At 36.6% G+C, this 27,640-nt stretch overlaps 1 protein-coding gene across 1 annotated transcript; it reads left to right on the forward strand.

Moving 5' to 3' along the window:
• CXXC4 (CXXC finger protein 4) lies at positions 1-27,640 on the forward strand. Its single transcript, XM_072625186.1, has 7 exons — positions 1-433; positions 558-633; positions 3,220-3,817; positions 3,878-3,947; positions 3,980-4,619; positions 22,086-22,205; positions 23,627-27,640. The coding sequence occupies exons 3-7, from the start codon at positions 3,487-3,489 to the stop codon at positions 23,669-23,671; spliced, it is 1,206 nt and encodes a 401-aa protein (XP_072481287.1). The 5' UTR covers positions 1-433; positions 558-633; positions 3,220-3,486; the 3' UTR covers positions 23,672-27,640.

The raw sequence follows: 27,640 nt of genomic DNA on the forward strand, positions 1-27,640 counted from the left end.
CAGCAACCACACACACGCACACACACAAACAGAGTGGGAGGGGGCATGAGAGGGAGAGAGGGGGAGAGGGGGAGAGCAAGAGAGAGAGAGGGAGAGAGAGAGGGAGGGAGAGAGAGAGAGAGAGAGAGAGAGAGAGAGAGAGAGAGAGAGAGAGAGAGAGAGAGAGAGAGAGAGAGAGAGAGAGAGAGAGAGAGAGAGAGAGAGAGAGAGAGACTCCCCGGCTCCCTCCCTCCCTCGCACACAGCGACTAGAGACGGACCGCGAGCAACGCACAGGGAGAGGAGAGACCACCGAGAACAGCCCCGCGCTCTCACACATACACTCACACTCTGCTCTCTTTCCTCTCCCCCCACCCCTCCTCCTTCCACCCCCACCACTAACACCATCTCCTCCTCCTTCTCTCTGCAACAAGAAAAAAAAAAGCCATTTACAGGTATTTTTTTTTTTGGCGGATCCGCATATTTATTTATTTTTGCCCCTAACAGTTTGTTTACAAGTATTAAAGTTGTAATTGGGAGCTGCCAAGACACATCTGGATTTGTGTTTCTTTGTGTTAGGGGGTGATGTGCAACTAATTAAAGGCAGACTGGCAGCGTCTGCAAATCCTAAGGCTCCCCAAATAAAAAGAGACTGGTAAGTGACTGTTCTTTCTTTTTCTGTGGCTTTTTTTTCTTAAATGTTTGCTGTCCGCTGGGATTGTAAAAGTAGATTAATAATGCTGGACTCCAGCAATAAAAAGCGCCGCTGTATTAATTTATTAATTAATCTGCACCCGCCCCTCCTCCTGAATGTTAAATATGACCTTTGATCTCTATGTCTCTGGTAGACCAGGCATTCACTATTAAGCATGTACAGTTACATTGTTTAAAACTAAAACTGGATCATGAAGTATAGACGTCTAATTTGAGCTTTATGTTGGACAGTAGTTATTTATGTGTTTTGTTTGGGTTTTTCAAAGAAAACAAAACAATAGCCCGTGGCTTAGACACCTTTTTTTCATGCTCTAGAGATGCATTGATTAAACAATAATGACCTAGATGGTAGGAACCATCATTTTCTACAGTTTCTGGTGGCATTAAACCTTGAGGGAGAAAGAGTTGGGGGGGGGGGGAGGGGGGGGAGTCCGCAGGGGCAGGTGAGGAAAGCTTCTGTTTAGAAACACCACTTTACTCCTTGAAAATAGGACATAAAATGATTTCTTTATTGGATCAAGATTAACGGTCTGAAATATTGACACCTTCTTCCCCTTCCCCCAATATATAGCTTTCCAGTGCATGGTTGGTATAACTAGTTTTGTTGGATAGCTGTTATTATGGACATGCAGTTACAATTTCATTTGCAGAAAGGGAATCTCTATACATATTTTTGGTGTGCTCCTTCCTTCCCCTCCTCCCCAGAACGTTTAGCCTGGAGCTTTTGGGGGGCACCCTTTGTATTGCCAGCAGACCTCTGAAGAGAGCAGTTTTCCCTGATGCTAAAATACAGAGGTGGTTCCTGGATGATTAGGGACTCTAAGTGATTGAAAGATGCAAGCTACTTACTAATCCAGCCCTGGGTGAGATGCCTTATCTTGATTTACTCTACCCTAATGGGGATTTGTTTACACAAACCCTGCTTTTTAGTATACATCATCAGTAGAACTTGAAGTTTTTGCACTGGTAGGTTGGGCATAAATGGTTCATTAATCTAATTATAAACATAATTACAATAATTGATAACCATTTTGAACTGTGAATATTCAAAGCTGACACTGTACTCGGCCCCATTTACTAATACCAGAACTAAACATTTCTGGTCAATGTCTAGGCTTCAGGAGATGCTATAAACAGATTTTCTGGTAAAGAATCTGGAAAAATCTGGAAACAAAGAGACTATATTTTTGTTTAATATATACTTTGTGTTTTTGTTTTACTTCTTAAAAGTCTGTGATGTACCTCTCTCCCTCTGTAACAAACAACTAAAATACCCCTTCTCAAAGCTTAATAATGGCCTATAAAGGCATCAAGTAGAGACAAAAACACTCAGTTAACATTCAACTTTCCCTTAAAAACAGAAAAAAAAAATAAGGAAATTATTTTAATGGTTTGATCTTCAGGTAATGAGTACCTGAAATATTCCCCTCTCCCTTTAATCTATGTATAAACTCCTTCGGTGTCTAAAGGAGTTGCCTTGGAGGGGGGAGAGGGTTAGTGGAATAAAGTCCCATGCAGTCCCCTTGTCTTTGGAAAGGGACAGAAGTCCCCATTGGGAATGACTGAGAATATTAGTCCTTAGCAGCTGTAGGCTCTTGGATCAGAAATTTTGCTTGGCTTACTATTATTGTTATTTTTTTAAATCTGAACTCACTTTCCTTTTTTTTTCTTTTAAAGAAGTAGAACATCACCCTTCTTAAACCCCCCCCTCCCCGCCCCCTCACCGCCCTCTCCACACACACATACCCAACCTCACCACCAAATGGCTTGTACAATTGAGACCTGTCCTTGGTCCATTGAATTAAGACCCTAACAGAGCCAGCTGTGCTGGGATTCAAACTAATGACCGTCAGACACAGAAGGACACTGTGGCAGCTGGTAGTTCCTTTTTTCCTGGCCTCTTTAGTTCAGATTGTAGCTTAGCTCTCAGTTGTATTGTGTTTGCTTACAGTTTATACGCTAAAGCATTGTAGACTTTCTCCGTACCTCATTTGTTAATTTCCTGTTCGTTTTCTTCTTAGGGCCATGGCTGTTTTTTTTTTTCTTCTAGTTTTATAGCATTTGCATGCCCATGCACCACTTGTTCACACATTTCATAATGTTTAAATGCCCTCTGCTTCTAGGTAGTATCACCCTTTCCGCCCCTTATTTGCATGTCTTTAGTACTCCAAGTGTCCTCCTCCCTTGGCATTTATAAGTCCCTTCTTTTCTATTCCTGGGTACCCCTGGCCATTAATTTATTTCCTCGGGAGTGTTATAAGAACGGGGGTGTGCGTGGAGCTGCGGTGTGGTGGTGGCTGAGGTTGGGGTGGGGTGGACTGGGGTGGCGTGGGGGGGATCTCGGAGGGAGGGCGCGTTGGGGAGAGAAGGGAAGGTGTGGAGGTGTATGTATGTATGTGTATGTCTTTATGATTGTCATGCGAACGACTTGGCAGGTGAATGTATGAGCGCGTCTGTGTATGTGGTGGTTTATTTATTTTTAATCTCTTCCTCGTGCATCTCGTTGGAATGACTTTCTTTATTTTAGTTGTAACAGTTGGAGGATAATGCAAAGGACGACGCTGCCGGGAAATTCTCCGTCTGTGGATATGTGCCCCAGAGAGGAATAAAACAACCCTTCACGGTCTCTCTTGCCACCCCCAACCTCGACCCATCTTTCCCTCGTCACCCGGTCCCCACTCCACCAACAACCATCACCCCCTTCCCTCCTCCCCACCTCCCCCCCTTTCCCGCCCAGGTGTCGGACCAGACGCCCCCCTCTTCCACCCTGCACCCCTTCTTTCCCCCCTGCACCATGAACACCAATGTCTGCGTGGAGCCGGGGCCGAGCCCGGAGGCCCCGGGTTTGCCCAAGGAGAGCCACCTGCCCGAGGGCGCCCTCAACAGCCTTGTGGATTACAACTCGGAGATGGAGCGCTACCGCTCCTTTGCCACCTCCTTCTACAAGACCAACGGGGGCGCCTTCCCGCAGGCGGCCAAGATCGCGCGCATCACCACGCCGATCTTCCCCAGCAGCGCCGCCGCCGCCGCCGCCGCCGCCCGCATCGGCATGTCCCCCTGGAACTGCGACAACGCGGCCACCGCCGCCGCCGCCACCGCCATGCTCTGGGGCAGCGGCGGCGGCGGCGGGGGCGCAGCCGGGGGCGCAGCCGGGGGCGGTGGCGGAGCAGGAGCCGGAGCTGGAGGAGGCGGAGGAGGAGGAGGAGGAGGAGGAGGGGGTGGCGGGGGAGGAGGAGGAGGAGGAGGGGGAGGGGGGCGGCGGCGGCGGCGGCGGGGGGGGGCGGCAGGAAATCCTCCTCCTCCTCCGCCCCCTCCTCCTCCTCCTCCTCCTCCTCCTCCATCCACCCGGGCAGCGGCGGCAGCAGCAGGACCAGCATGCACCATCGAAACGACTCCCAGAGGCTGGGCAAAGCTGGCTGCCCGCCAGAGCCGTCGTTGCAAATGGCAAATACTAATTTCCTCTCCACCTTATCCCCTGAACACTGCAGACCTTTGGCGGGGGAATGCATGAACAAGCTCAAATGCGGCGCTGCTGAAGCAGAGATAATGAATCTCCCTGAACGCGTGGGGACTTTTTCCGCTATCCCGGCTTTAGGGGGCATCTCATTACCTCCAGGGGTCATCGTCATGACAGCCCTTCACTCCCCCGCAGCAGCCTCAGCAGCCGTCACAGACAGTGCGTTTCAAATTGCCAATCTGGCAGACTGCCCTCAGAATCACTCCTCCTCCTCCTCCTCCTCCTCTGGAGGAGCTGGCGGAGCCAACCCGGCCAAGAAGAAGAGGAAAAGGTGTGGGGTCTGCGTGCCCTGCAAGAGGCTCATCAACTGTGGCGTCTGCAGCAGTTGCAGGAATCGCAAAACGGGACACCAGATCTGCAAATTTAGGAAATGTGAAGAGCTAAAGAAAAAACCTGGCACTTCACTAGAGGTCAGAGGAGATGATTTCTTGTTTCCCAGCCTCCCCCCGTCCCTTCTCACCCCCCTCCCCTCACCCCTTCAGGGATTCTTGTCTAACTTCAAGATGCATTATCCATTTTCTGAAGCTTCATTCAGGTTGTAAAATACTGTAGGTGAATGGAGGAGGACACAGTGGCTCCCCCTTTGCCCCGACCTGCATCTCGGATGGAACCACCCTCTACAGGGGGAGGCCCCCCTCTTTTTTGTCTCTGGGGGAAAATGTAATTGATCTAAAAGTCAGAAGTTTCACATTCATTATGGCTACAATTTTACTCTGGTGGTTTAAAGCCCCTCCCCCCATCATTTCGGTCCTTCCTCCCAACCCCCAATCTCTGCACAAGGTTGAACTCATCACATCCTGTACCTGTATATATAGGCTCAGAATGACACATTTGTGACCTATTTTCACCATTTCTGTATGGCAACACAAACATTTTTATGCACATAAATATGTGTTGATGTGAAAAATAATATAACAAGAGATGAAGGTTTGAACCAAAAATACCTGGATACAAATGAAGATTCTCCCTGGTGTGTGTATTTACGTTTATGTATACATATATACAAATATACACACAAACATATAGACTTATTTTCCCTAGCATGTCCCAAATCTTCCTCTGATTTATTTGCTATTTTTAAATAGATACACATAACTAGTGTTTTCTTAAGAAACAGACAAAAGTACAGAGATAGCTGAACACCTGCATTTTAATGGGAAACAGCTCAGAGGAAAGCATTACATTAGTTAATTTTAGGGCAGCTGAAGGTAATTTTGTTCAGAAAGAATGCCTGGGTATAGTTTCAGAAATGGATGGTTGATAAAATATACTAAGAAAAAAATTGTTTCTTTTGGGCACTGCTTTTGACAAAGTAACCAATTTTGTGGTGCATTAACATTCTACTAAAAATAGCTAGGCACAGGGCTGATTAATACATTTTTGATCTGTAATATATTGTCTCCTGCCTATATGTGCTCCAAATGGATGATGTACAGAATACCACGGAGCTGTAAAGTGGGATTTTCAAATTTGTTAAACATAAAAGAAGAGATGTTTGGAGAAATTTCAGGTGATGTACTGAACAAAACAAGCTGGGATTGGGGGCACAAAACCCTAAGTAAAATGGTGGCATTTTTAGCAAAGGAAGACAAGCAACTAATCATTTAATAGTGTTATTGAAATGACAATGTTTCTGGTTAGATATACATCTACATAATGCTTATAAAGCTGGAGGTGCTTGCCTTATCATTGATGTGAATTCTAAACTAGATGAGAGATGTGCAATAGCAAATTGTCATCAGTGATCAATTATTATATTCCTTTTTAAATGATCACTGTTTTGGAGGAGTTTTCTCCAGGAAGCATTATAGGTGGGATTAAAAACTAAAGCAAAGAAGAAAAAACGTCATTATAGTAAAAACATCGTTATAGTTTGTGAAATATCGATAAGATAAATAATTAAAAAACATTAGGTAAGAATCTTGAACTGAAGAACACTTGTCTTCTAACATTCCATGTTTTATTGATGATATGACATGATCAGATCCATCAAACAATTACCCCTCCCTGACAAGACTGTATGTCCCAGGAAGTTTTCATTTTTAACTCACTAAATTACATTTCCTTTAGATCTCAGGTGGTAAAATAGTATTTTGTCCATTGTCTTGACTTTTGTTTTTAATCAATCATCTCTTGAACTCCCTTCTACTAAGAGTTTCAAAGAGCTATAGTCAATTAAAACTGTTAATACTGAAACTTCCTTTTGATCTACAATTAATAAGGAGCACATGGCACATCGACTCCCTCCTCTGCCCCCTTCCTGTGGTGTTAGCCACTAGCATTACAGTCTTTGGGTGATGCCAGTGTGACTGGAAAATGAGTTAGCAGAAGCTATAACACACTGTTACAAAACAGAGTACATAGATGGGGAGACAGTGATGACTTTCTGGTTTATTTCATAAGCCTGGTACTGGGAACCCGATTTGTGTATTACAGAGGTTTTATTATCAACTTGTTTCTGGACAGATATTTACATCTGAGAACATTTTTTTTTTAAATTTCCTTGACTCTGAGATGTTCCATTAGCATTTAAAATTGTTCAGGCATGTTATATCTGATGTTAAAATTATTTAATCACTGTAGCTAGTAGAAACCATAGTTTTATTAGCCATGTGTGTTTTTATAACCTCTTGCTTCCTTCTCTTCTCCTTGACCATGGTTTGAAGACAGATTTTCTAGCTTCTAGTGTTATCTAAATGTGTTCTCTTGACTGAAATCACTTCTACCTGGATAATATCTGATAGATCATAGATCATATCTGTAAAGGAATGTTATTTGTTAGGAGAGGAAAAATTCCCTAAATTGGCTTGGTTTCTAGTTAGGTCAGTTTTTAAAGGAAAAAAAAAAACTAAGGAAAGACAACATGATTGCCTACAGCATATGTGTAGCAACACTCTTGTTGTAAGGAAACCAACTGCAAACATGTCAAAGTGACAGAGTTTACATGACTGAATGAACCAAAGCAACACCAATGGTTGCAGGTGGGTGCAAAGTCACCCTGCTGAACTATGTGGCTTTTCAGGTTTGTTTCATGGTCCTCATAATTCATCATTTTCTTAGCTGGTGCCTTCTAGATTGGTTAGACATTTTACTAAGAGCATAGTTGTCAAATTCCATCATGAACTTTTTCTGAGACTTCTCAGTCTAAGTTTAGCATCAAATGCAATGATTGATTGGCTTGAGAGTAAGAGTGAAAGCAAGCATCCATATCAAACTGGGTAGAGAACAAGTAGGTTGGGCTATCTCATTGGATGAATCTCTAGCTCTTCATTCCTTCAATTACACCTTTCTTGTTCACTTATTCTTGTCCTGGTGTACTACAGGAATAATCAGATTCCAAGTTAGTAAGCAGAACTTAAGACTGATTCACATTAATGCTTTCAGATTCCTGCCCTTACATTTTTAATGAAATACTTCCCTTCCAGTATTCCTTTTAAAATTGCTTTCATCTTTCCATGATTTTCCTTATTAGGTTCACCTTAAAGGCATACTGATATGCTAGAAAGTCTTTTAATACAATTAATTATGATTTTCTATGTATAAAGTATGTAAAATAATAAAATAATTCCCTATGCTACTATTCACTACATATTTGCATACATACTGTTTATTTATTTAATGATTAGTTTACCACATGTAGAATTTATTTTAAGCAATTAGGGATATTTCTGTATTCCCCTACTATTAGGTACCATTTTTCTAAAACTTGTAACCTAGCTGATCAATATTAAGATCTCGAGTATTTTCCAATTATTATTGATTTATCCAGGCAAACTTATTTTAATTGGTTTATGATGGTTTTTAAACTACATTATGAATACAAAAATAGAATTTTTACGTTCAACCATCACATTTCTAATACTAAGATGTTACTATTTAGACATTTTATATGGTCTAAGGAATAAAGCTATCCCATGGGCAACCCCTGCCCCTAGGTCCCTAAACATTGTTCAGGTGGCATGATTGATCTCTGTGGGATAGCATTAGAGACCACACAGATCTGGTTTCTCTCTCATTAGTTGATTTATGGAACTACATTAGTAAGAAGTTCCTCTAGAGGTTTCCCTGCTCCCCGCCCTTTGCTTTCCTTGCTGAAAGTTACATACCACAATGTCATTAACTTGCAGGAAGAACTAGAATATTTAAAGGGGATAGAAAGATTGGTTGTGATGAACAAGTTGAGGAGAAATATAAAAATCAGGAACAAGGACAGTCCTAATCATTTCTCTGTCAAGCATGTAGACAATGCTGTCTTCTCAAGAAAGGTCCAGCATCTCAGGGACTCAGACCCTGTCAATTAAGGTTATAAAAATATTTATGAATTTTGGAGGGTCTTGTTTGTCTGTTTACTTGGATTGTTGCTGGATTTAGCAAATATTTTATTAAGTCCTAAAAGCAGCAACAAAATGATCAACAAAATTTGTTAAAGATCTAGTAGGTTCCTAGGTTTGGGCCAACTCTCTCCTTATGGTTACAAGCTAAAGATATAAATTATATTGATGAAAATCACAAACTTTTCAAGATATGGTCACAGGAATGTAACATCATTGTGGTTAAATAATCTTTTCCTATGTTTTCTTTTTTCAGTTTTAAACTTTTTTTCATCAATTAGAAATATGTAATGTTTTCACTTGAACCGTGATATAGGCCAGTATTTTCTTGGTTCATGGTCTAAAGTCTTCATCTAAGAATGTACTTCTAAATTAGAGGTTAAAGGAGAGGTGTGCCTGACCATAATGAAATATTTAGGTTTTATTTTTAAAAAATAAATAATTTTGAACAAAACATATTTAGTTAATGCTAAATGGAACCACCAATAGGCAGATTTCCATAAAATTCAAATACAGACATCTTAGTGCAGCTATTAGAACTTAAAAGTGCATTAAGACTTTTGGGATACCCTGTATAATATTATAAGATTTAAAAAAGATACAGATATTTTTAATACTTCCCAAATTAGGAATGCGCAGAAATTAATACCATTTTAAAAGTTACAGTTTTTTTTTAAAGTCAATCAGGAATGGTAAAATATAGGCAATTAACCATTTGCAGAATATACTAAAATAGTGCTAACATATGAAGCAGGTAAACAAAAGTAACTTGGAATTAATCAGGTTAAAATTATTTATTACTTCAGATTAAGAAAGGAGAGTAGACTCCATTGTAGGATGGCAGAAATTTACATTTCAACTATTTTAAAGAAGCAGTAAATAGAATATTGAAGTTTTACTTTACTTCTTCCCCTCCTCCCAATTTTTGTCTTTCATATTCCTGAATTACAAACATAATTAAGAACATTGTGATAGGCAGGCATAGGGATTAGCAAAGGGTAACTAGTTTGTAAATTATCTGGTTTAAACATTTCATTAGATATTTAAATTAATTGTAAAACAACAGAAAAGTGTGTATAAAAGATAACTTTCAGTCATAGGAAAACTCTACCCTGATTTAAATATATACATATAGATATATGTATATATCTGTATGTACAAATATTAGTTATTATACCGAGAATGTATTTTCTATAGTTTTTTGAGAGGATTGGTTGCATACTGAATATGATAGCTTTCTTTTTTTAATGACAGTGGGGTTATGATGGAGCCTTCTGAGTGGTCACCTTAAATGATTCAGATTGGCAATGTACAATATTCAAATATACCCAAAAAAGTATTTACTCTATCTACTATCTGTTGTCCTTATGGAGGAGGTCTGAGAAATTGTATTATTGAGTGGGAAAGAATCCAATTTAATTTCTTGGAGAAAATAAGTATTTGTGCAGTTGTGATCTTTATAATCAGTCTGATTTTGAGATATTCAGATATGAGTACAAAGATATTCATTGGAAAAATTCATACTATTCTGTTAAGTGTAGTTTTCCCATTCCACTGCTAGCCATATTTTCTAGCTTTACATGGTTGAAAACAAAAACATTTTTTAAAAAGTATATCTAAATGTGTGTTACAAACCTATGACTCATGACTTCCAAATTTCTAAAATAGTAAAGTGTTTACTCACTTGTTTGGAATCAGAATAACCTCTGACTTAGAGCTAGACCTTAAAACTAAATAAAGTAGATCTGGACACTCTTATTTTTATTCCCCCAAATGCCCACATCGTTTTGCTAAAAATAAACAATTTTGAAGTTCCTATTTATCCATGCTTTTGTCCCCCTCACCATATTTAAATTTTCTTAGTCTAGAAATATTACCTTGAAGTAGATTGTTTCACTTGGCATTATACTGGGAACTCAGGCTGCAGCATCTTCTTTTTTCCTAGACATTTTTTTTTTTAATTCTTCAGTCATATCTTGTTCCATCACATGCAAACACCTGTCCTGAAATTGAATTATTCTTCAGGGTAATCTAAAGCCTCCCCTCTTTCAGCATCATATGTTTTCTGTTGTTTATTGAGTTATGTGCACCATACTTCAGATGCGACAGCCATTTAATAATGTTGAAGCCTTGGCTCTGCAGGGGCTAAAAAGATCCCAGCAGGCTTGTTAACTTCTACTCTCAAACATTATGGGAAATATTTTCTCCTCTGTGGAACTCCTAGGCTTCCTCTTAATTTATTTTAACACTATAAAAATCTCTAGCCAGGTATGCATTAAGCCTGCTGCATTTTTGCAGTTTTCTAGTTTCTTTGTTTTTCAATATTTAACCATTTTTATCTTTTGTGCAATATGCAAAGGAAAGCAGCATGATCACCAAATATTTCTTTTTAAAAATCCAAATTGAATATTTTTCCCCCTTTTGCTTATAGTAAAGCTCACTCATACTTACATCACAAAACACTGAAAGTTTCTCAAAACCTCAGTTTACTTCATAGTTTTATGACATATTTTGGAATTCATTGTTAGGTCCACACCATCAAAATTCAGGCAGCCATGTTGATAATTAAACTCCTGACTTTCAGATAGTCAAGTCTTCTGGAGTCCCTTTTGTTATTTAACCTTAGTTATCTAGATTGTTGAATGAGTATTCATTTTACTAGTCAAGGTGTAGTATGTGTTCACTTGGAAAGAGTTAAATTCTAATTTGTGTTCATCCATACTAGCAAGTCCTAGTTAAGACATGGAGCTCTTATCTGAATTCAATCAATGAGGACAGTCAATGCAGAAAATCTGTCTCTATTTTTAAAATTATTGAAGAGGTAAATTAATTTTTCTTATTATTTCTTGAATAATCTGCAAAACTTTATCCTACAGCTCTGTGTTATGTACACAGAAACAATTAAAGTTATTTGTAATGAGAATTAAAAGATTTTAAGGAAACGTTTTTGAGAAGAAACAGTTTCAATCATATGAGAGAAAAATATTCGACATAGACAAACTCAGTCTTTAAGGTATTCTGTGGTACTTTTTCTAAAAGCAAAGAAACAAACAAAAACGTAAAATGTGATTAGAATAGCAGGGCCAACTAAAAGACCAGAAGGGTAGAAGAAAGGAGAATATAATGTTTGAGAGGTAAAGAAGTCCTTGGAAAGTTCTTAAAATATAAGAAAGTCGTCTTGAGTAGATTTTGAATCTGTTGAGAGGTGCTAGAAAATATTCTGTGTAGTAAATAGTTTAGCTGTGGTGATAATAAGACAGATAATATTTGGAATGCTGATTAAGGAAAAACTTGAAAGAGGCAATGGCAACGTCCAAATCGGGAAACCATGAATGTAGGTGGTGTAGAAGAAACTCTGTCTAGGAAGGGAGTGATTTTATACTTATCTTCAACTTTTTTTTTTTTAATAAGACAAAGAAGAAGGAAAGAATGGCACAGGTTTACAATCAATATATCTTGTTTGGGAAGCTAGGGTGAGACACTAGGGAGATGCATGGAAATATACACAAATTCTATTGAATTCAGCAAGTATTAATTGAATGCCTACTATGTGCCTGGTATTTTGTTAGGTATAGTAGATAGAAAGATAAAAATGAAAATAGCACTTTCTCTTAAGGAGCTTACATTGTATTGGAGGAAATAGCTTATAAATAGAAGTGAATGAACTTTGAATACAAAGTAATTGAGGACCCAGCATTGTGAAACTTAGTTTGCTGACAAACACCCTCTCCTGCTTTCCCTTGCATGCATGTGCATAACCTGGTTATGATGTGACTGTGAATTTCTTCTTCACTACTCATGACAGTAGTTAGGGCTATGATGGTGATAAATATTTATCCAGGCTTCTGAATCATTTGATAGAAAGATGCCAAAGTGTAACTAGGTATCAGCAAATCCAAGACTGTTGAAAGATTTTGATTTGGGAGTCATTTACATTAAAACATATGTTTCAGATAGAGCTAGGTAGACATGAAATATCTCGACAGAAAGAAACAAAGAAGAGGGATAAAGTAGGAGAAACCAGTTCTAAAGGACTTGCTCAAAGACCCAGAAAACATGAATGATTAATGTTGGCAAAAACCTCATAGTAAGTAGCATATGAAAGAGAAGGAGATATACACAATACATATATCCATATGTATGCATGTACACAGATGTATTTCTAGGCTAGCAATGGTTTAAGAAGCACCTGTGTTGCAGAAGGGTTGAAAATAGTGACATTACTAGAGATTTCTTAAGTAGTTACTATGTGCCAGGTACTGCGCTAAGGGGAAAAAAAAAAAAAAAAGGTCAGCATGCTATTTTACAATGCTAATACAAGCCAATACAAGATCTGTCTTGAAAGCTATGCTGAGGTAAGGAGAGTTGAAAAGAATATTTTAAAATATTTGAAGATGATATAAATTTTATTGTGACAAAATTGTGATTGATGGTGGTAATGAATCTGATGTTGGAGGAAAGAAAAGGATAAGTGGGTTGGGAAATGAGAAATCCCTTGGGGAAATGCTCTTGTTTATGGGTTAAATGAGGTCAGTGATGGTTTTGATGGAGATGGAAGTAAGGGTAAGATAGAATACTACACTGTATGTGGGTAGAGAAAAAAATCAGAGGAGGTGGCCATATCTTCAGTTTCCGAATTTTGAAATGTTCTTTAGGAATATAAAAGGGAGGAAATGAAAATAAGCTAAAGTAGTAAAGTATGGTATATTCTTATTTCAAGGTCAAGGCACTATGTCTATCTGAAATTCAGTAAGGTGGGTACTTTAGATACTTTAAGAGATGGGGTTGCAGTATCCTTGAACCAAAGCTTATGGTTTACATAGCTGATGCTCTGCTTTCATGATACTTCAATCTTTATAGCCTGCTTCTAGCTCTCCAGTCCAGGGGGAGAAGGAAGTTCTAAAATTCTTTCATTCAAACCATAGCAGACTTGGGCAATTTTCACATGCATTCAAAAAGTTCTCTGATTCTTCGCCATATTCATTGCATAGAAACCTATGCAATGGTATCTGGGAAGGAAAATAGGATTGTTTTGATCTATGTAATGTATAATGTGGAAGGAGAAAGAATAGGACTGCTTTAAAAGTAACAATCCATGGAAACCATGGAAAGAGGGAAGGGGAAAGAGATGGAGAGAAAGAGAGAAACAGAGACAGAGAGAGTAAAGTCAGGTAGAGGTATGCACTCTGGAGCATGTGATAGCATTGGCTTTAATGTAATCTGAAATAAGGAATGGGAGACAGAAAGAACAAGCTAAGGTTGTCATAGTTTCTAAGAAAATGCAGAAAGAAATGTGTTATCACATGTCTCAAGGTCACCATCTTGAATCTGGTTCAAATTAGAAATGACAAGATATGATTGACATTTCATGGGAACTCATGGGAAGCTTTGGTGGTCATTGCTGATAACCTTGATAAAAAAAAATCTGCTATATTTAATATTTATGGACCTTCTTGTAAATATACATGTGTACATATATGTGTGTATACACACATGCACATATGTGTGTTTGTGTATGGAGAGAGAGACAGAGACAGGCAGAGAGAGAGAGAGAGAGAGAGAGAGAGAGAGAGGGAGAGATAAAGAATTAGTGGGGAAATGAATATGCTGCTTTTTCAAGAAAGCTGATTCTCAGGATTAAAATGAAGTTCTATGGAAAAGACTGATATGGGAGAAATTTCCATTTCAAGGTAATGATAATGTGTCTTTTGGTAGAGGTAAACTAATTTCCACTATTTCTGAAACCCTAGTAAAATGTTTAAATGGCCAAAAGAAATACAGGAAGAAGGATAAACAAAAATACTGCTAAGGAAAGGCCCTGATAAACTTTTTTCTTTTCAATTATATTAACCAATATGTCCTACATACTGGAGAGGAAAATAAAAGATTAAAATTAAAATCCTGATGGTCCCTCCCTACTTGTATGACCTTGGCTAAGTCTCTTCCCCTCTCTGGGTCTTAGTTTTTAAAACTTTAAATTGAGAATAGGACTGGATGATTTCAAAGGCACCTCCTCTGATTTTATGAAAAAAAAAATGGAAGAAAGATCCAGTGATGTGTATATGGCTATTGATATAACAAAATCATGGATTTCATTTTGTTTTCTCAGTACCAGTACATATGAACATTTTGGAAAGGTAGGTGATTTTTTTAAAAAAAACATTCCTATAGATAAGGTCTTGAAGACTTGGACTCACCAAAGATATAGAACATAGGAGAGAGATTGTAATCATAACATGTAACAGCCTATGTTTTTCTTGAATGATTAGGGGTTAACAAAAATGATAACAATCCTATGTAGAAAGATAATATCCTATTTAATTTTTATAAGAATTATTGTATAACTATAGCCTAATAGAGGTAGAGGGGCTAAGTAAGTCGTTCTAATTGTCACAAAGTTAGGTTGGTTTTTCTCCCCCTGTGTTAGTGGAGATAGTTTGGAAATATTAGGATTCTTTTTATTTGAAAGTCAGCATGATACAGTGGTTAGAGCCATGGACAAGTCACTCAATCTCTCTGAGCCTCTATTCCCCTATCTGTAAAAAATACCTAACTCACAGCATTGTTATTAAAATAAGTTACATAGGTAAAGCATTTTGAAATTTTAAAATGTTAAATGAAATATCACTTATGATAATATGACAGTCATGATCAAATCAACAAGCATTTATCAAACACCTGTTATGTGGCAGACATTGTGCTAAGCCTTAGGGATACAAAGAATGGTCAAAGCAACCCTTGCTCTCAAGGAGCTTAAATGGAAAAAAAAAAACAAACAGATGTGAGGAATTGAGTAGTAATTGGGGAAACTATATTTTAAAAGTTGCAGAGACTACTCAGAACTCTAAATATCTTATATTAATAGTGATGTTCAATTAGATAAATGGCTTAGAATAAATTCTTTCTTAATTCCCCTTGGTTATGAATAGTAAATCCATAGTTTGGGTTTCTTCAGGCTATGTCTTCTTAGCAACGTCCCAAAGTGGTAAAAAAACATTCACAGCTAAATTCCATTGGGTGGCTATTTGCAAAATTCTATACAATGACCATGAAACTTTATGTCGTGTTTTAAGACTCCCAAGTACTTTATCTCATTAGTATTCTGTATGATTTTTCTGTTACAGATGAATGAACCAAGACTCAGAGAGGTTTAATAACAGCTAACTAATAACTCAATCTGGATTCAAACCCAAATCTCCTGTCTTTTCTAGACCAGGACTCTTTTTACTGTACCAAGTATGACATCGAGTTTTGTTAGATGCTGTTGTTTGTAGCACTTGGGGTTAGACACTGGATCAATGATTTCATTCCTATCAAGACTTCCTGGTAGGATTACTGCTTTTAAGATTTCAGGGTGGTCCTTTTTTTTTCTTCAATTTTCAGCCTCAGAGAGTTGCCAAATGTAAAGAGAGCGGAAGGTACTTGCCCACAGTCATAAAAAGGCAGAACTTGAACCAGATCTCTGAAGCAAGTATTCTATCCCCTACAGTAATTTCCCTCTCTTGTGAAAGAATATTGATTTACTACCTCGCTTAGGTTTTACCATATTGTTTTTCTCTGAACTTGATTCACAAATTCCTATATCATTGACCTACTGGTCAGGTTAACCTTTCCCCTTATCAGTAAGTGCCTTTACAATTCATCAAATGTAGCTTGTGTTCTTCTTTCCATTAAAAAAAAATGAGGAAGGTTCGCTAGCAGTTTTCAAACCCATCACCCTAAATACAAACAGGCGTCGCTTTTTAGGAGTCGATTCGTTCAGTCCTTATTGAGTAGTATTGCTATATGGAACAGGAATTACTGTAATGACTTCAAGAAGAGATAGAATTATTGAACCAGACAAATAAAGGACATAGAAAAAATACATATAAAAATGTATATATTACAGTCATCTTTGACTTTTTAGCTATTATTTTATCTCAGTTTATTTATGACTAAAAAGTTGTTTCAGTTTTTTTTCAAATAATGATGTCATATTGTCACTTCTTTCTATGTGTAGTTAAACAATTGTAGGAAACCTCAATTTTTTAAAAAAAATAATGTTCTCTCTTTTAAAAAATCATTACTCCTTTTTCCAATATGATTAAAAATCACACATATGCGTAGGCACATACATACATACATTGAAATCTGCCAGTGTTCACACATGTGCATGTAAATACTGGCAAATTGTAATTTATTTGCATAGATCAAGAAATTTTTATTACTAGCTGAAACATTTATAATGCCATAAAAAAGCTTTCACTTGCTTGATGGACTTATAGCTGATATATTTTTTCCAAGATTCTTTTCACAAAATTTAATCAAAGACAACTGAATATTCAAACCCCCCTCCAAGAAAAATAAAAAAAGAAAATCTACTTAAAATAGTTAAAAAGTTTGAGAGAGAAGTAGCTTCCATTGTTAAAAGTGAATTTTCATGGTTCATCCTCTTTGCCAAAGTGAGAACTTGAGCAGGTGTGATATGCAGTGATTGATCTCATATCCTCATTCACTTCCCCCTTTTCATCTGCTGTCCCAGTTTACATTACTATTATATTGGCTTTCCCTGGTTTAGCACCATTGTCACATAGTAAAGGAACAAAAATCATCTGCCCACTCCCAACTGCTGCTTCACAAAGTAGGAGAGGTAAAGGTGGATGTTATAGGGAAGGTGTCAAGGGAATATGATGGCATCAGAAAGGATAATATTCAATGATGGTCTATTAATTGAAATCTCTTACTTCTGGTTTTCTCTCATTAGACAGGTTAAAAGTTTGAGTCACCCAGAAACTGGAAATTTGGAGTATTGCTTATGATCAAGTATTAAGTAAAACATGTTCGATTTATTTATTTGTTTTTCTTTATTTTTCAATTCCAAAAACTTAGACTTTACTCCAAGTAAAGACTTTTCATTTCCTTTTATGACTATACTGACAGTTATAGTTGATTTAAATATCTTAATGGCCAAAAAAGATGTATGTGTAAACCAAAGATATTATGAGACAAATATATTTAACATATATGAACATATATTAGAGATATATTGCAGAAAGAAAACACAAAGGGGGTTTAGTTGCAACTTAGAAAGTCAAAACAGAGTATTTTCATATTTACTTATATCTTTGTAAATTCACTTATTGAATGTGTTGGTAAAGGACTACTAACTCTTGACACAGTAGAATACCTTTATATTAGTTGGAGCATCACTAGTTCCTATCTGGAATATTACTTATAGCTGACTTTTATTACAGGTGTACAGTGCTTCTGAGGAGCGATTTTCTCTATATCTTCATGTAGATGTGTTTCTATGTTTTATGATGATTTTACTGTAGGTAGCAGACCCCATTAAATGAACAAAAGCCCCTTCTAAGGGCAAAACACTGAGGATACCAAAAAAAAAAGAAAGAAAGAAAAGAAAGAAAATATAACATGCCCTCAATGAGTTTATATTCTGTTGCTGAGTAGAAACATGTATTTTTAATTGTTCTTGCAGTTATTTAGGTTACAGCAGATAATTGTGAGTAAGTTTACATATTTTCCTGTTTACTTATTTTGGATCTGTCGAAAACTCACTTGGTTTCATAATATATAAAGTGTTTCAGTACTCAATATTGATAATAGATTTGTGCCTCAGTCTCTGCATCGCGTCCAGAGGCAATTTTATACACACATACACACACACATCCAGAGGCGATTATACATATGTATATATGAATATATATATTTATGCATATTCCTCCATGATTATATACAAAATGTAGATGTTTACTTTCATTGCAAGTAAACTGAGATCATTATGCATGATTTTTAATAATCCCATTTCAGTACTCATTGGATTAAGCCTAGGCATGTGAAAGCTCCATTTTCCTTTGTAGGAAGATGGGTAAATAATCACAAAACATGTGGACTATATGAATAACTGCAGTAAAAGCAGCCCACTGTTTTTGGAAGAGGGCTAGGGCTAGAGTTAATAGAAATCTTGGTTCAAAACTTGTCCCTTATCCTATCTCTGTGTCTGTGGGTGGGACATAAATTCTCAATTCTTACCTGCAGTTCCCTCATCTATAAAATGGGAAATCCTCAGAGGGTTTCATTGAGTATCAGATTAGACAATCTTGTTACAGAATGCTTTACTAACCTTAAAGTGATATATAAATGCCAGCTATTGTATTATTATCAAAGATAAAGGACAACAGATTGTGGCTATTTTACTTATAGTTAACATTTATTTATGTAACTTTTTAGTGCAACTGTGATTGTACAATGGGGTAGTTTACTTCATTTCAAAGTAATTCTCTGCTACTCACTGCCTGTGTGACCTTTGACAGTAATAGTGGGAATAATAATATATTTCTGTAGTGCATTGAGCTTTACAAAGCACTTTATTCACAAAAAACCTGAGAGGAACACAATTCTAAGGATCTGATTGCCTACCTTGGGCAAAGACACACAGCTAGTCAGGGAAGTCAATTCCCTTGTCCAGGTCTTAAGTTCCTTTTCTTAAATATGCTAGGTCATAAGACCAGGTCTATTGTTGGATCATGGATTTAAACCTTGATGGGATCTTAAAACAAACTAGTCCAACACCATTATTTTACTGATGGGCAAACTGATGCTTTCCCAAGGTAACAGAAGCAGGTTTTGATGCCAAATCCAATGCCTTTTCCACTATATCACAGTCTCTTCCAATCCTAGATCTTTAGATCTTTAGAAACAATATTTACCTGGAGTTTATTGTGATATGATAACTGATTGATTCTTGTTTGAAGGGAATGACTCAATTTTAAGAACAGTGTTATAACAGAATTATATTTATCTATGTATGGTCCTATCTCTCTATCTTCACACATAGGGAGTTAGGTCTGTCACACTTTTCAGTCTTTAGGAGACTAGCTTTAACTAGATCTCTCTCCCTCCCCCCTCCCCCAAGAGCAAGGATATTTTACAGTAATACTTGACTACACAACCAATTAAATCAATAAATTAGCTTCAAAGGCTACTTATTTAAGAAAACAAATTATATTTCATATTACCATTTTGAAGGTACACACAAAAAGGAAGTTAAGGTTTAATTGTTGGCTACTAAAATGATACTTCTTAAAAAAATTTAGCTAGGTGTTCCTTGATGAACAAGGAGATGCAGAGAAAATGATAGTTTTTTGGCAGAGGTCTGATAATCCATGGCTACGGTGGGACAGGGGGGAGGCAGAGAGTTGTAGGAAGGAAAGTAAATGGATAAGAAATTAATATAGTTTTAACATTCTGTCTTTTCTTTTAAAAGAAATGCCATTCCCCGTTAAAGTTAGCCAACAAAGAAAAAGAAGATGCTTTGTAAGTCTGAAGGTCATTTCATATGAGGTTTATGTTGGACTAAGATTTTTAATATTACCTGTTAGGGGAAGCTGGGACTGCAGGCTTCTCAACATGCCTCATGGGAACAAGGATGCTGTTTGTCAGTATTTGCGCCTGTATCAGCACTGAAGCCTGACTTAAACAATGCTGATCAACTCCAGTTCTTTTTCATATTTCCCCTCCCCCCCAACTTCCAGGGAAATCTGGCTACCTTGTCATTCAGGATAATGATTCCCTACAAGCATAACTGAGATCCAGAAACTCAGGATAATCTCATCTAGAGTTTGATTCCCCAGCTGGGACTCTTGGATTTTTATCACCAGAAGGTAGATAGATGGTCAGTGCACTTAAGTCCCCGTACTGTTGTTCTCAGCCATTTAACTGTTGAAAAGACATTTCTTTAATGAAGATAACTTCACCTATTGTGATGGAGAAATTAATGAACTTATTCCAACAAACTATGCCTGACCTTATCTGAACCATACAATTGGACACTATATGTTAACCAGGAGAATGTTAGCCATATGAGGTGGGATTTTACAGAAATCAGTCCAGCTGGATGAAAACTGAACAGTGGTCTTAAAAAAATTGCTAATATATAGTCTGTCTTTCCTTTCCATTTCCATTTTTGTGACTTTCAGGGGAATTTCAGCTTAAGGGGAAAGCTGTATTTTTTTTTCTTCCTGTATTCTTTGAACACAGTAAAATGCAGAGTGGCAGACGAAAATAGACATGGAAAGGAGAAGGAATGCAGTGTTCAGTATGGGAGAGGTCAATGCACATTTGATGGGCAAGGTGAAATTTTGGGGGGATGTTGCAGAATTTATAAATTGTCTGAAAGACACACAAACAACACGGGTTAATAACTTGAAGGCATCCAGTGACTTATTCTCCACATAATATATTAAAGGTGATTTAATTTTTGCTATGTTAGTTCAAAGAGGAGTTGGTTGTACCTTTTAGAAGGAGAGATTTTTAAAATAGCATCTTTGCCCTTCAAAACTATCGCTCTATGCATTTGAAGGTCTGATTGACCTTTTAATCAGGCCCTGTACCTTCACTTCCAATTGATATGACAAAATCTGACAAAGTTAATTCAGCCTAATATTTCAAGAAAGTAAATAAAGGCCAACTGAATTCCAGTTATTAAAAAGATGTTTTGAATAAAGAATACATATATCTAATAAGAAACTAAAAATATAATCAATCATTCTGTTGAGATGAGCTTTCATGTGATTTATATATTCACAGCTATAAGATACTGTTTCAGAACTCTAACTCCTTTGACATTTCCTTATGAAATATACATACTTCTAGACTTCATTTACCATTATAAGCCATCTTATAGCCTACACAAAACTGTGAACAAGTGAACAAGGTCAACTTTCTTCAGTTTGGATTTACAGGAAGACTTACTTTCATTTCATTGTCTGCTATAAAACATACACATATGCATGTATGGCATAACATTACATGTAAAATACTATATATAAATTCTTGCACACACATATATATGGTGTTGTAGATACATACACATAAACACATATACTTGCCCAAATTTCTCTTTGGCTGAGACTTGTGATTTATTGGTATAGAAAAATCCTGGTGTGGAAACTCTTCCTACCAATAGGGATGATGTACTCATCTCTCATCTGTAATTTTGTGAACTCCCAGCTATTGAGAAGTGAAATGACTTGTCCACAAATTAGTGAGTATTATTAGAGGCAGGACTTTCACCCAGATCACCCTAACCCCAAAGTAGGCTCTTTCTTTATCTTCTCTACCATCTCTTAACCATATCCAGGTGTGTTCATGTGCACACATATACACACACCCCAGATAAAACAGGGTAAGGATTATAAAGAAGACTGTAGTGATAGATATACTGTTTTGAACATTAAGGTCTAAATGAAAATTCTATATTTTGGGGTATGTTTATGCAAGATAGGAACTCATGGTAATTGTAAGTTAATGTTAGAGGATTTATTATACTCAATATTTTCAGTGCATGGGGAATGTTTTCAAATTCTGGTGATATAACCAATTCAATTTAATCCATGATCCTACTCAGGGAATAATTGACAATTATTTGACAAGAGACTCTCCTCTTCTTCTAGACCCCTTTTTATGTACATTAAATTAAATACTTTGACAATGAGGATTAAGTCTATTCCTTCAATGCCCTTTTTTTTCTTTACCTTTGGTGTTTAGAAACCGCCTTTGCTGCATGTGAACAGTGTGAACGGAGTTCAGAACCCTTACACTTGCACCACAACCAGCACTTTACAAAGTTGCTGGAATACGTACGAAACATTTAGGAATCTTCCTCTAGTAGGTGAATATTTTTGGTGCATGCTTTAGTAGTCTTTTGGAAAATATTGTTGTCTTTTCTTAAAATAGTATGAAAGGATGGTACGTTCCCTTCAGTATCAATGAATGACTTCAGTTTTTTTTTCTAATTTTTGAGATATAACAGTTTCTGTGTATTTTTCTGCAGACAAAGGATAGTGACTAACCCTGGGATTTTCTTGATCTAAGGATCACCTAAGCAAGAAAATTCACCCCACTAATTTGGGACAGCACCTTATTTTTCTTGCCTAGTCTAAGAGGGTTGGTTAGAACAACCCCCTTAGAAAGAATCACCCAACCAGTGTATGTCAGAAGTGGGACCTAAACTGGGATCTTTCTTGTTTCAAGACCAAATCTCTATTTGCTACTTAGTGCTGCCTCCCTTATGTTGACAAAGTTCTTAAAAATGCAGACCTCCTTCAGAGTATTGATATATTTTAGTTTCTACTTAATTCTCAGTAGTTTATAGTATTGTACTGAACATGTACTAATTGAAAAAAATGTTTTCAAAAACAATGAATTATTGCCATTGCAGCTCAAAAGAGATTCTTCAAAATGAAGAACTAGCTGCACTAGATTCTTCAAGTATACTCTGCCTGGGTAGAATGTTCAGTCAGTGTATCTGAACAGAAATATATTTTGGAAATATTTTAGAAATAACATTTCCCTGTCAACATCATTTTATTGAAATGTTCTGCCCATCCATTTTGTCTTTTTAGATCAATCTCAGTCAGTTCATTTTTTTTGAGTGAGGATGTTTTTGGGCCTTGTAAAATAAAAAAGTAGGTGATTTTGTACATATTTCCATAGGCAACTAAATATGCAATACTTATGCACTGGACTCTCATTTATCTCATAGATTCTGAATTGAGGTCCAAAGTTCATTTAGTCTTTTAAACCATGATAAGATATAAATAGTGAAACAGGCCAGTGTGGAAGCTAAATAGCACAGGTCTGGCAAATGATAGGATTGTTTCTTCATTGTCTTTGTCATGCCTGAATTAAGATGATTCTCTCCTTAATATGGTACAATTTTCTTGTAAGCCATTACAGAACACAGGCACTAGCCTGCCACTGGCTACTAAGTAATCCTGATCAAAGTCACATATACAGGGTAATCCCCTTTCTCTTCCTTTCCATGAATACTACTTGCTATAATTTTTGAGGCATTTCCTAGAATTTTTACATACAACTATTAATCTATTCAAGCCTACCTTGTTCAATAAAACAGGAGAAAGTCACCATTCTGATTTTTAAAAAAATGTCCTAAGATGACATTTTTAAAATTAAATGTTGTATCTCACTAACTAAAAAAAATATGGCTGAAGTGTAAAGAAAAAAAAATCTCATTTTGTATTGCCATAGAAGGAAAGCTTAACTTGTTTTCTTGCTTTTTTTTATAGAGAACACCTGTTCCCAGCGCTGAAGCATTCCGATGGTTCTTTTAAAGGTGTAGTGTATCTTATTTTCAAGGCAGTCGGAAGTGAATGGCAAACTAAAGTCTTGTTTTAAGAAACTGCTTAGTCCACCACCGAAGAAAATATTCAGATACTATTTTCATTTTATGTATAGGGGTTTCCTCAAAAACAAACCACAAACATGAAAAAAAAAAATCTGGGAGTTTGGGTAATTGGCCAGTCAGTACACTGATTCTTTCTTTCCTTGATGTAACTTAGCGATACTAGTGAAGTTGTTGTCTATTTTTAAAGTGGCTGTAAAAAAAAAGAATAAGTTTGGGTAAACCCCTGCTGTAAAATCATGTATCTTTGCAAAGTACATATCTATACTTCATTTTTCAAATATATGTGTTTCAGTACTGTAAACTGTACAGATAGCAGCTTGTATTTTGTGTGTTTAGACACAAGGAGACAATCACGTCTGAGCATCTATGGAGATTAACAGTTTGTACACAACAGTGTGGTTCTGCGAGTCAAATCTGGAGCAATAAATTCTAGCTTTAAATATATATTTTTCTTTTTTGCCAGTTGTTCAGTAGCAGCGGCGGCAGCAATGCTGTTTGGCCATGCATCCTCCTGTAGAGACTTGATGCCAAGTTTTACAAGATTAAAAGATTATGATGCATCTAGCAATTACCTTCAGTTGTATTGTTGTAAAAGGGGAAGACATTATAAAATTTTAAATTAATCTTTTGAGCACTATATTAGAGTAGTAGTTATGCACTTGCATTGCTTACAAAAGAGCTGTACGGAAGAGGATATCTCCAAAGTACTTAGGGTAGTTGACTTGCCTTTGACTGCACTGGAAGGTGGAGCACTCAGAGTAGTAGGACATGCAGTTATATATTTTAAAAAAGAGTGTTTTCTAGGATACAGAATGAATAAAGTACCATATCTTAGGAAAAGAATCCATGGCTGACTATATTTGCCTGCTTGCCTGCCCACCACAGGCTACAAAGTAGGCTTTTTAATAGTAAAAGGAAAACTTTATAAAATATTTTAATTCCATATATGATATTCAGTGGTTAGATTTGTTTTTGAATTTAGGTAAGTTGAGGCTTTCTGCAGCAACGCAGGGCTGACTACATTCATATCAACTAAGAAAGAATTGAACGTACATGTACAAATGTGGCTTTGTATCCCTTTACATCTTCTTTCTCTCCATTGAGTCTACTTGGTGACACTAATAATCTTCTATTGTAGTCCCCCAATGAAGCCACATTAAATCTACTCCCATTCCAGTCACACAAACGATCCATTGGTTCCCAAGAAGACATGGCTACACTACATGGGATAAGAAAAATTCGATCTGGAATGGAAACACAGAGAATCTACACCTCACAGGATCAATGTTATCCTTTATTTGTGGTTAATCATTTTCATAACAATTATGGATGTATAAGCCATTTCATCAATACAAAAAAGTGTTTGGAATGATAGCTATGTATTAAATTAATTTGTACCACAGAGGGTGATGACTATTATCTGCTTCACAAGTGACCCACATAATTTGGGGGAGGGGGAGAGAAAGGGGAGAATCAGGTAAAAATATATAAAGGGTTCAATTTGTCATGTTATTTCTACCCTTTTCCCTTTCATCACTGGGTTATCTCAATCCACAGACTTTCTCTTTCTCTCATCTCTTCCCCTCCCACCTCATTCACTTGCTGAAAAAAAGTATTAAATGGTTAGCACAGAGGTTTATTTGCCAATGCAGCCTGGAGACAGTAAGAATGAATGAGTGGTGGAAGGAACCAGGGAACATTAGACTAGCAAATGGATTTTATAGGATTTAGTTTGTAGGTTTAATTTGGGAGTGGCACAAAGGGCCAGGAAAGCGTAGGAGGCACTGTGTGTTTAGTGGACAAATATTAATGCATTTATGAGTTGAGAGAGCTTACAAATGACTATTGGAAAGGCAAAAAGGTTTGCCTTAGCTTTCATCAAATCTAACTTCAAATGTCTGCAAGTCTTGGGAGGCAATATCCTTTCTGAAGTAAATCCTTTGTGTGTTTCACTTGTTAATGTTTTAGAAAAATACAATAAAATCACCATAAAGATAAAATGTTTTCTATTCATTAATTTGGTTGCTTTCTATATAATACTATTTCATTTTAGGCACTATTGTCAGGACCTCTGTTTCTACTGTGGGACCCGTGAGAGCTCACTCTGTAAATTCTTGACCAAATTGCTGAATAATTAAAATTGAGCATAACCTGTTTTGCACAGGTACACTTACTTTCCATTTTTTTTCTTTTAATCATCATTCTAGAAGTCAAACAAAAATCAGTTCAGGCTACATTAGGAGTGTGATATCATACAAAGACACCAGTAGCAATGTATTCCCTGTCTAGAATGCCCTAATGTTGTATGTCTTTTTGTATTTTAAAAATTTGTTTTTGAAAGAACTGATGGATTTGTATATTGTAAATGTGATGTTTTACATGTCAATTCAAAAAAAATTAAGAGAAACCTGTTAATTATTAAAACAGACAATGGTAGATTTTCTTTGATTCTTGCATACATTTTTTATTGATAGTTGTTCCTTGACATCATATAATTTTTATGTTTTGACAAAATAAAACTAAGTTGTAGTGGATGTAGAGCATTCTGGTTGATCATACTTAAAGAAAGACAGTCCTTTTCTGGTTTCCATTTTTCTCCTCACAGATTAAGTATTTGTACATTAGATCATTGTATATTAAGTTTATGAGTAAAAATTTGATTTTTTCACAATTCCAAAATACTTATGAAATGTGACAAATTATATCATCATTGTTATTCCTTGTTTTTTTTTTCTTTTTGAACACTGAGAAAATGCAGAATATAATTCTGAAGTATTATGGATGTATACATTAAAGACAACCTTTTTGTTAAGTACACTAAATAAGTTAACTGAATGGAAAAGTTGCAAAAGAGATAAGATCCTAGAGAGTGGTATGTTCCCCCTAGGTGTAGTGGGTAGAGAAACTCCCACTAACACATTTGCATAGAGGAAAGTCGAGTGGCAGAATGGTAGTGAGGACAGGGAACATATTTCTACTTCAACAGGATCATACAGGAACTTTATGAATGGATGGAGACCTCAGATCATATTTCTTTTCATCCCTGAGCTGCCTGGCTGTGTGAAAGGTGTGACGTTTCCATGAAGTGGCCCTATGGAGATGATTCTTCACCCTTGTCCTAAGGATTTCCAAAGATTCCTTCTTTACCTGTGTGATAGCATGACCCTGAAATCTACTTCTTTTCTTTCAACCTGCTCTTAGGTAGAGAACAGAGCTTATAGTGAATTAGTATTAAACACTCCCTAAGAGAAAGCAATAGTCCCTTTTAATAGAACCCCTGGCATGTAAGTCATACAATTAATGCTAAAGCATATGAAGTCTTTATGCTGACAATATCTGTAATCAAATAATGAAAAAAGAGAGTTGTTAAGTGAACACACCATCCAGGGTTGAAGGCATTCAGCAAAAAGCCGTAGTGGGTCTTTGATCATGGTTAGATGCATAGTGATATCAAACAGTTGGTTCTCATGTAACAGCTAAATGTTTCAGATTTTGTTTTTTATTAAATTTGGCAGTTTCACACTGAGATCTGTATTCCTAGTGAATAAAAGACAGCTACTACATTAGGAAGGGTTCCATTTTCACAACTGCAGGGAAGTTGGAGATTTTTCAGAAATGTGGGCCACAAAAAAATGTACTCCTTTCACAATGTTCTCCTATTTCTGAACTGTGCAGTTATCTATTAAATTTTCTAATAGATATTTGTGTAAGGTATATGTATGCTTGTGCAATTATGAAAAACAGTTTTGGAAAACCGTGTATTTATTTTAAAAAATCACTTATGGGGCATGTACAAAACTGTAAAAAAGAAAAAAAAAACATTCAATTTGCCCAGTAAAATTGTTTTTTGTGAAATTTCTGTGTTGTTGAATAAAGGACTTTAGTATTCAAAATA

This window comes from Notamacropus eugenii, chromosome 7 (genome assembly GCF_028372415.1).
Source record: "Notamacropus eugenii isolate mMacEug1 chromosome 7, mMacEug1.pri_v2, whole genome shotgun sequence".
NCBI lineage: Eukaryota > Metazoa > Chordata > Mammalia > Diprotodontia > Macropodidae > Notamacropus > Notamacropus eugenii.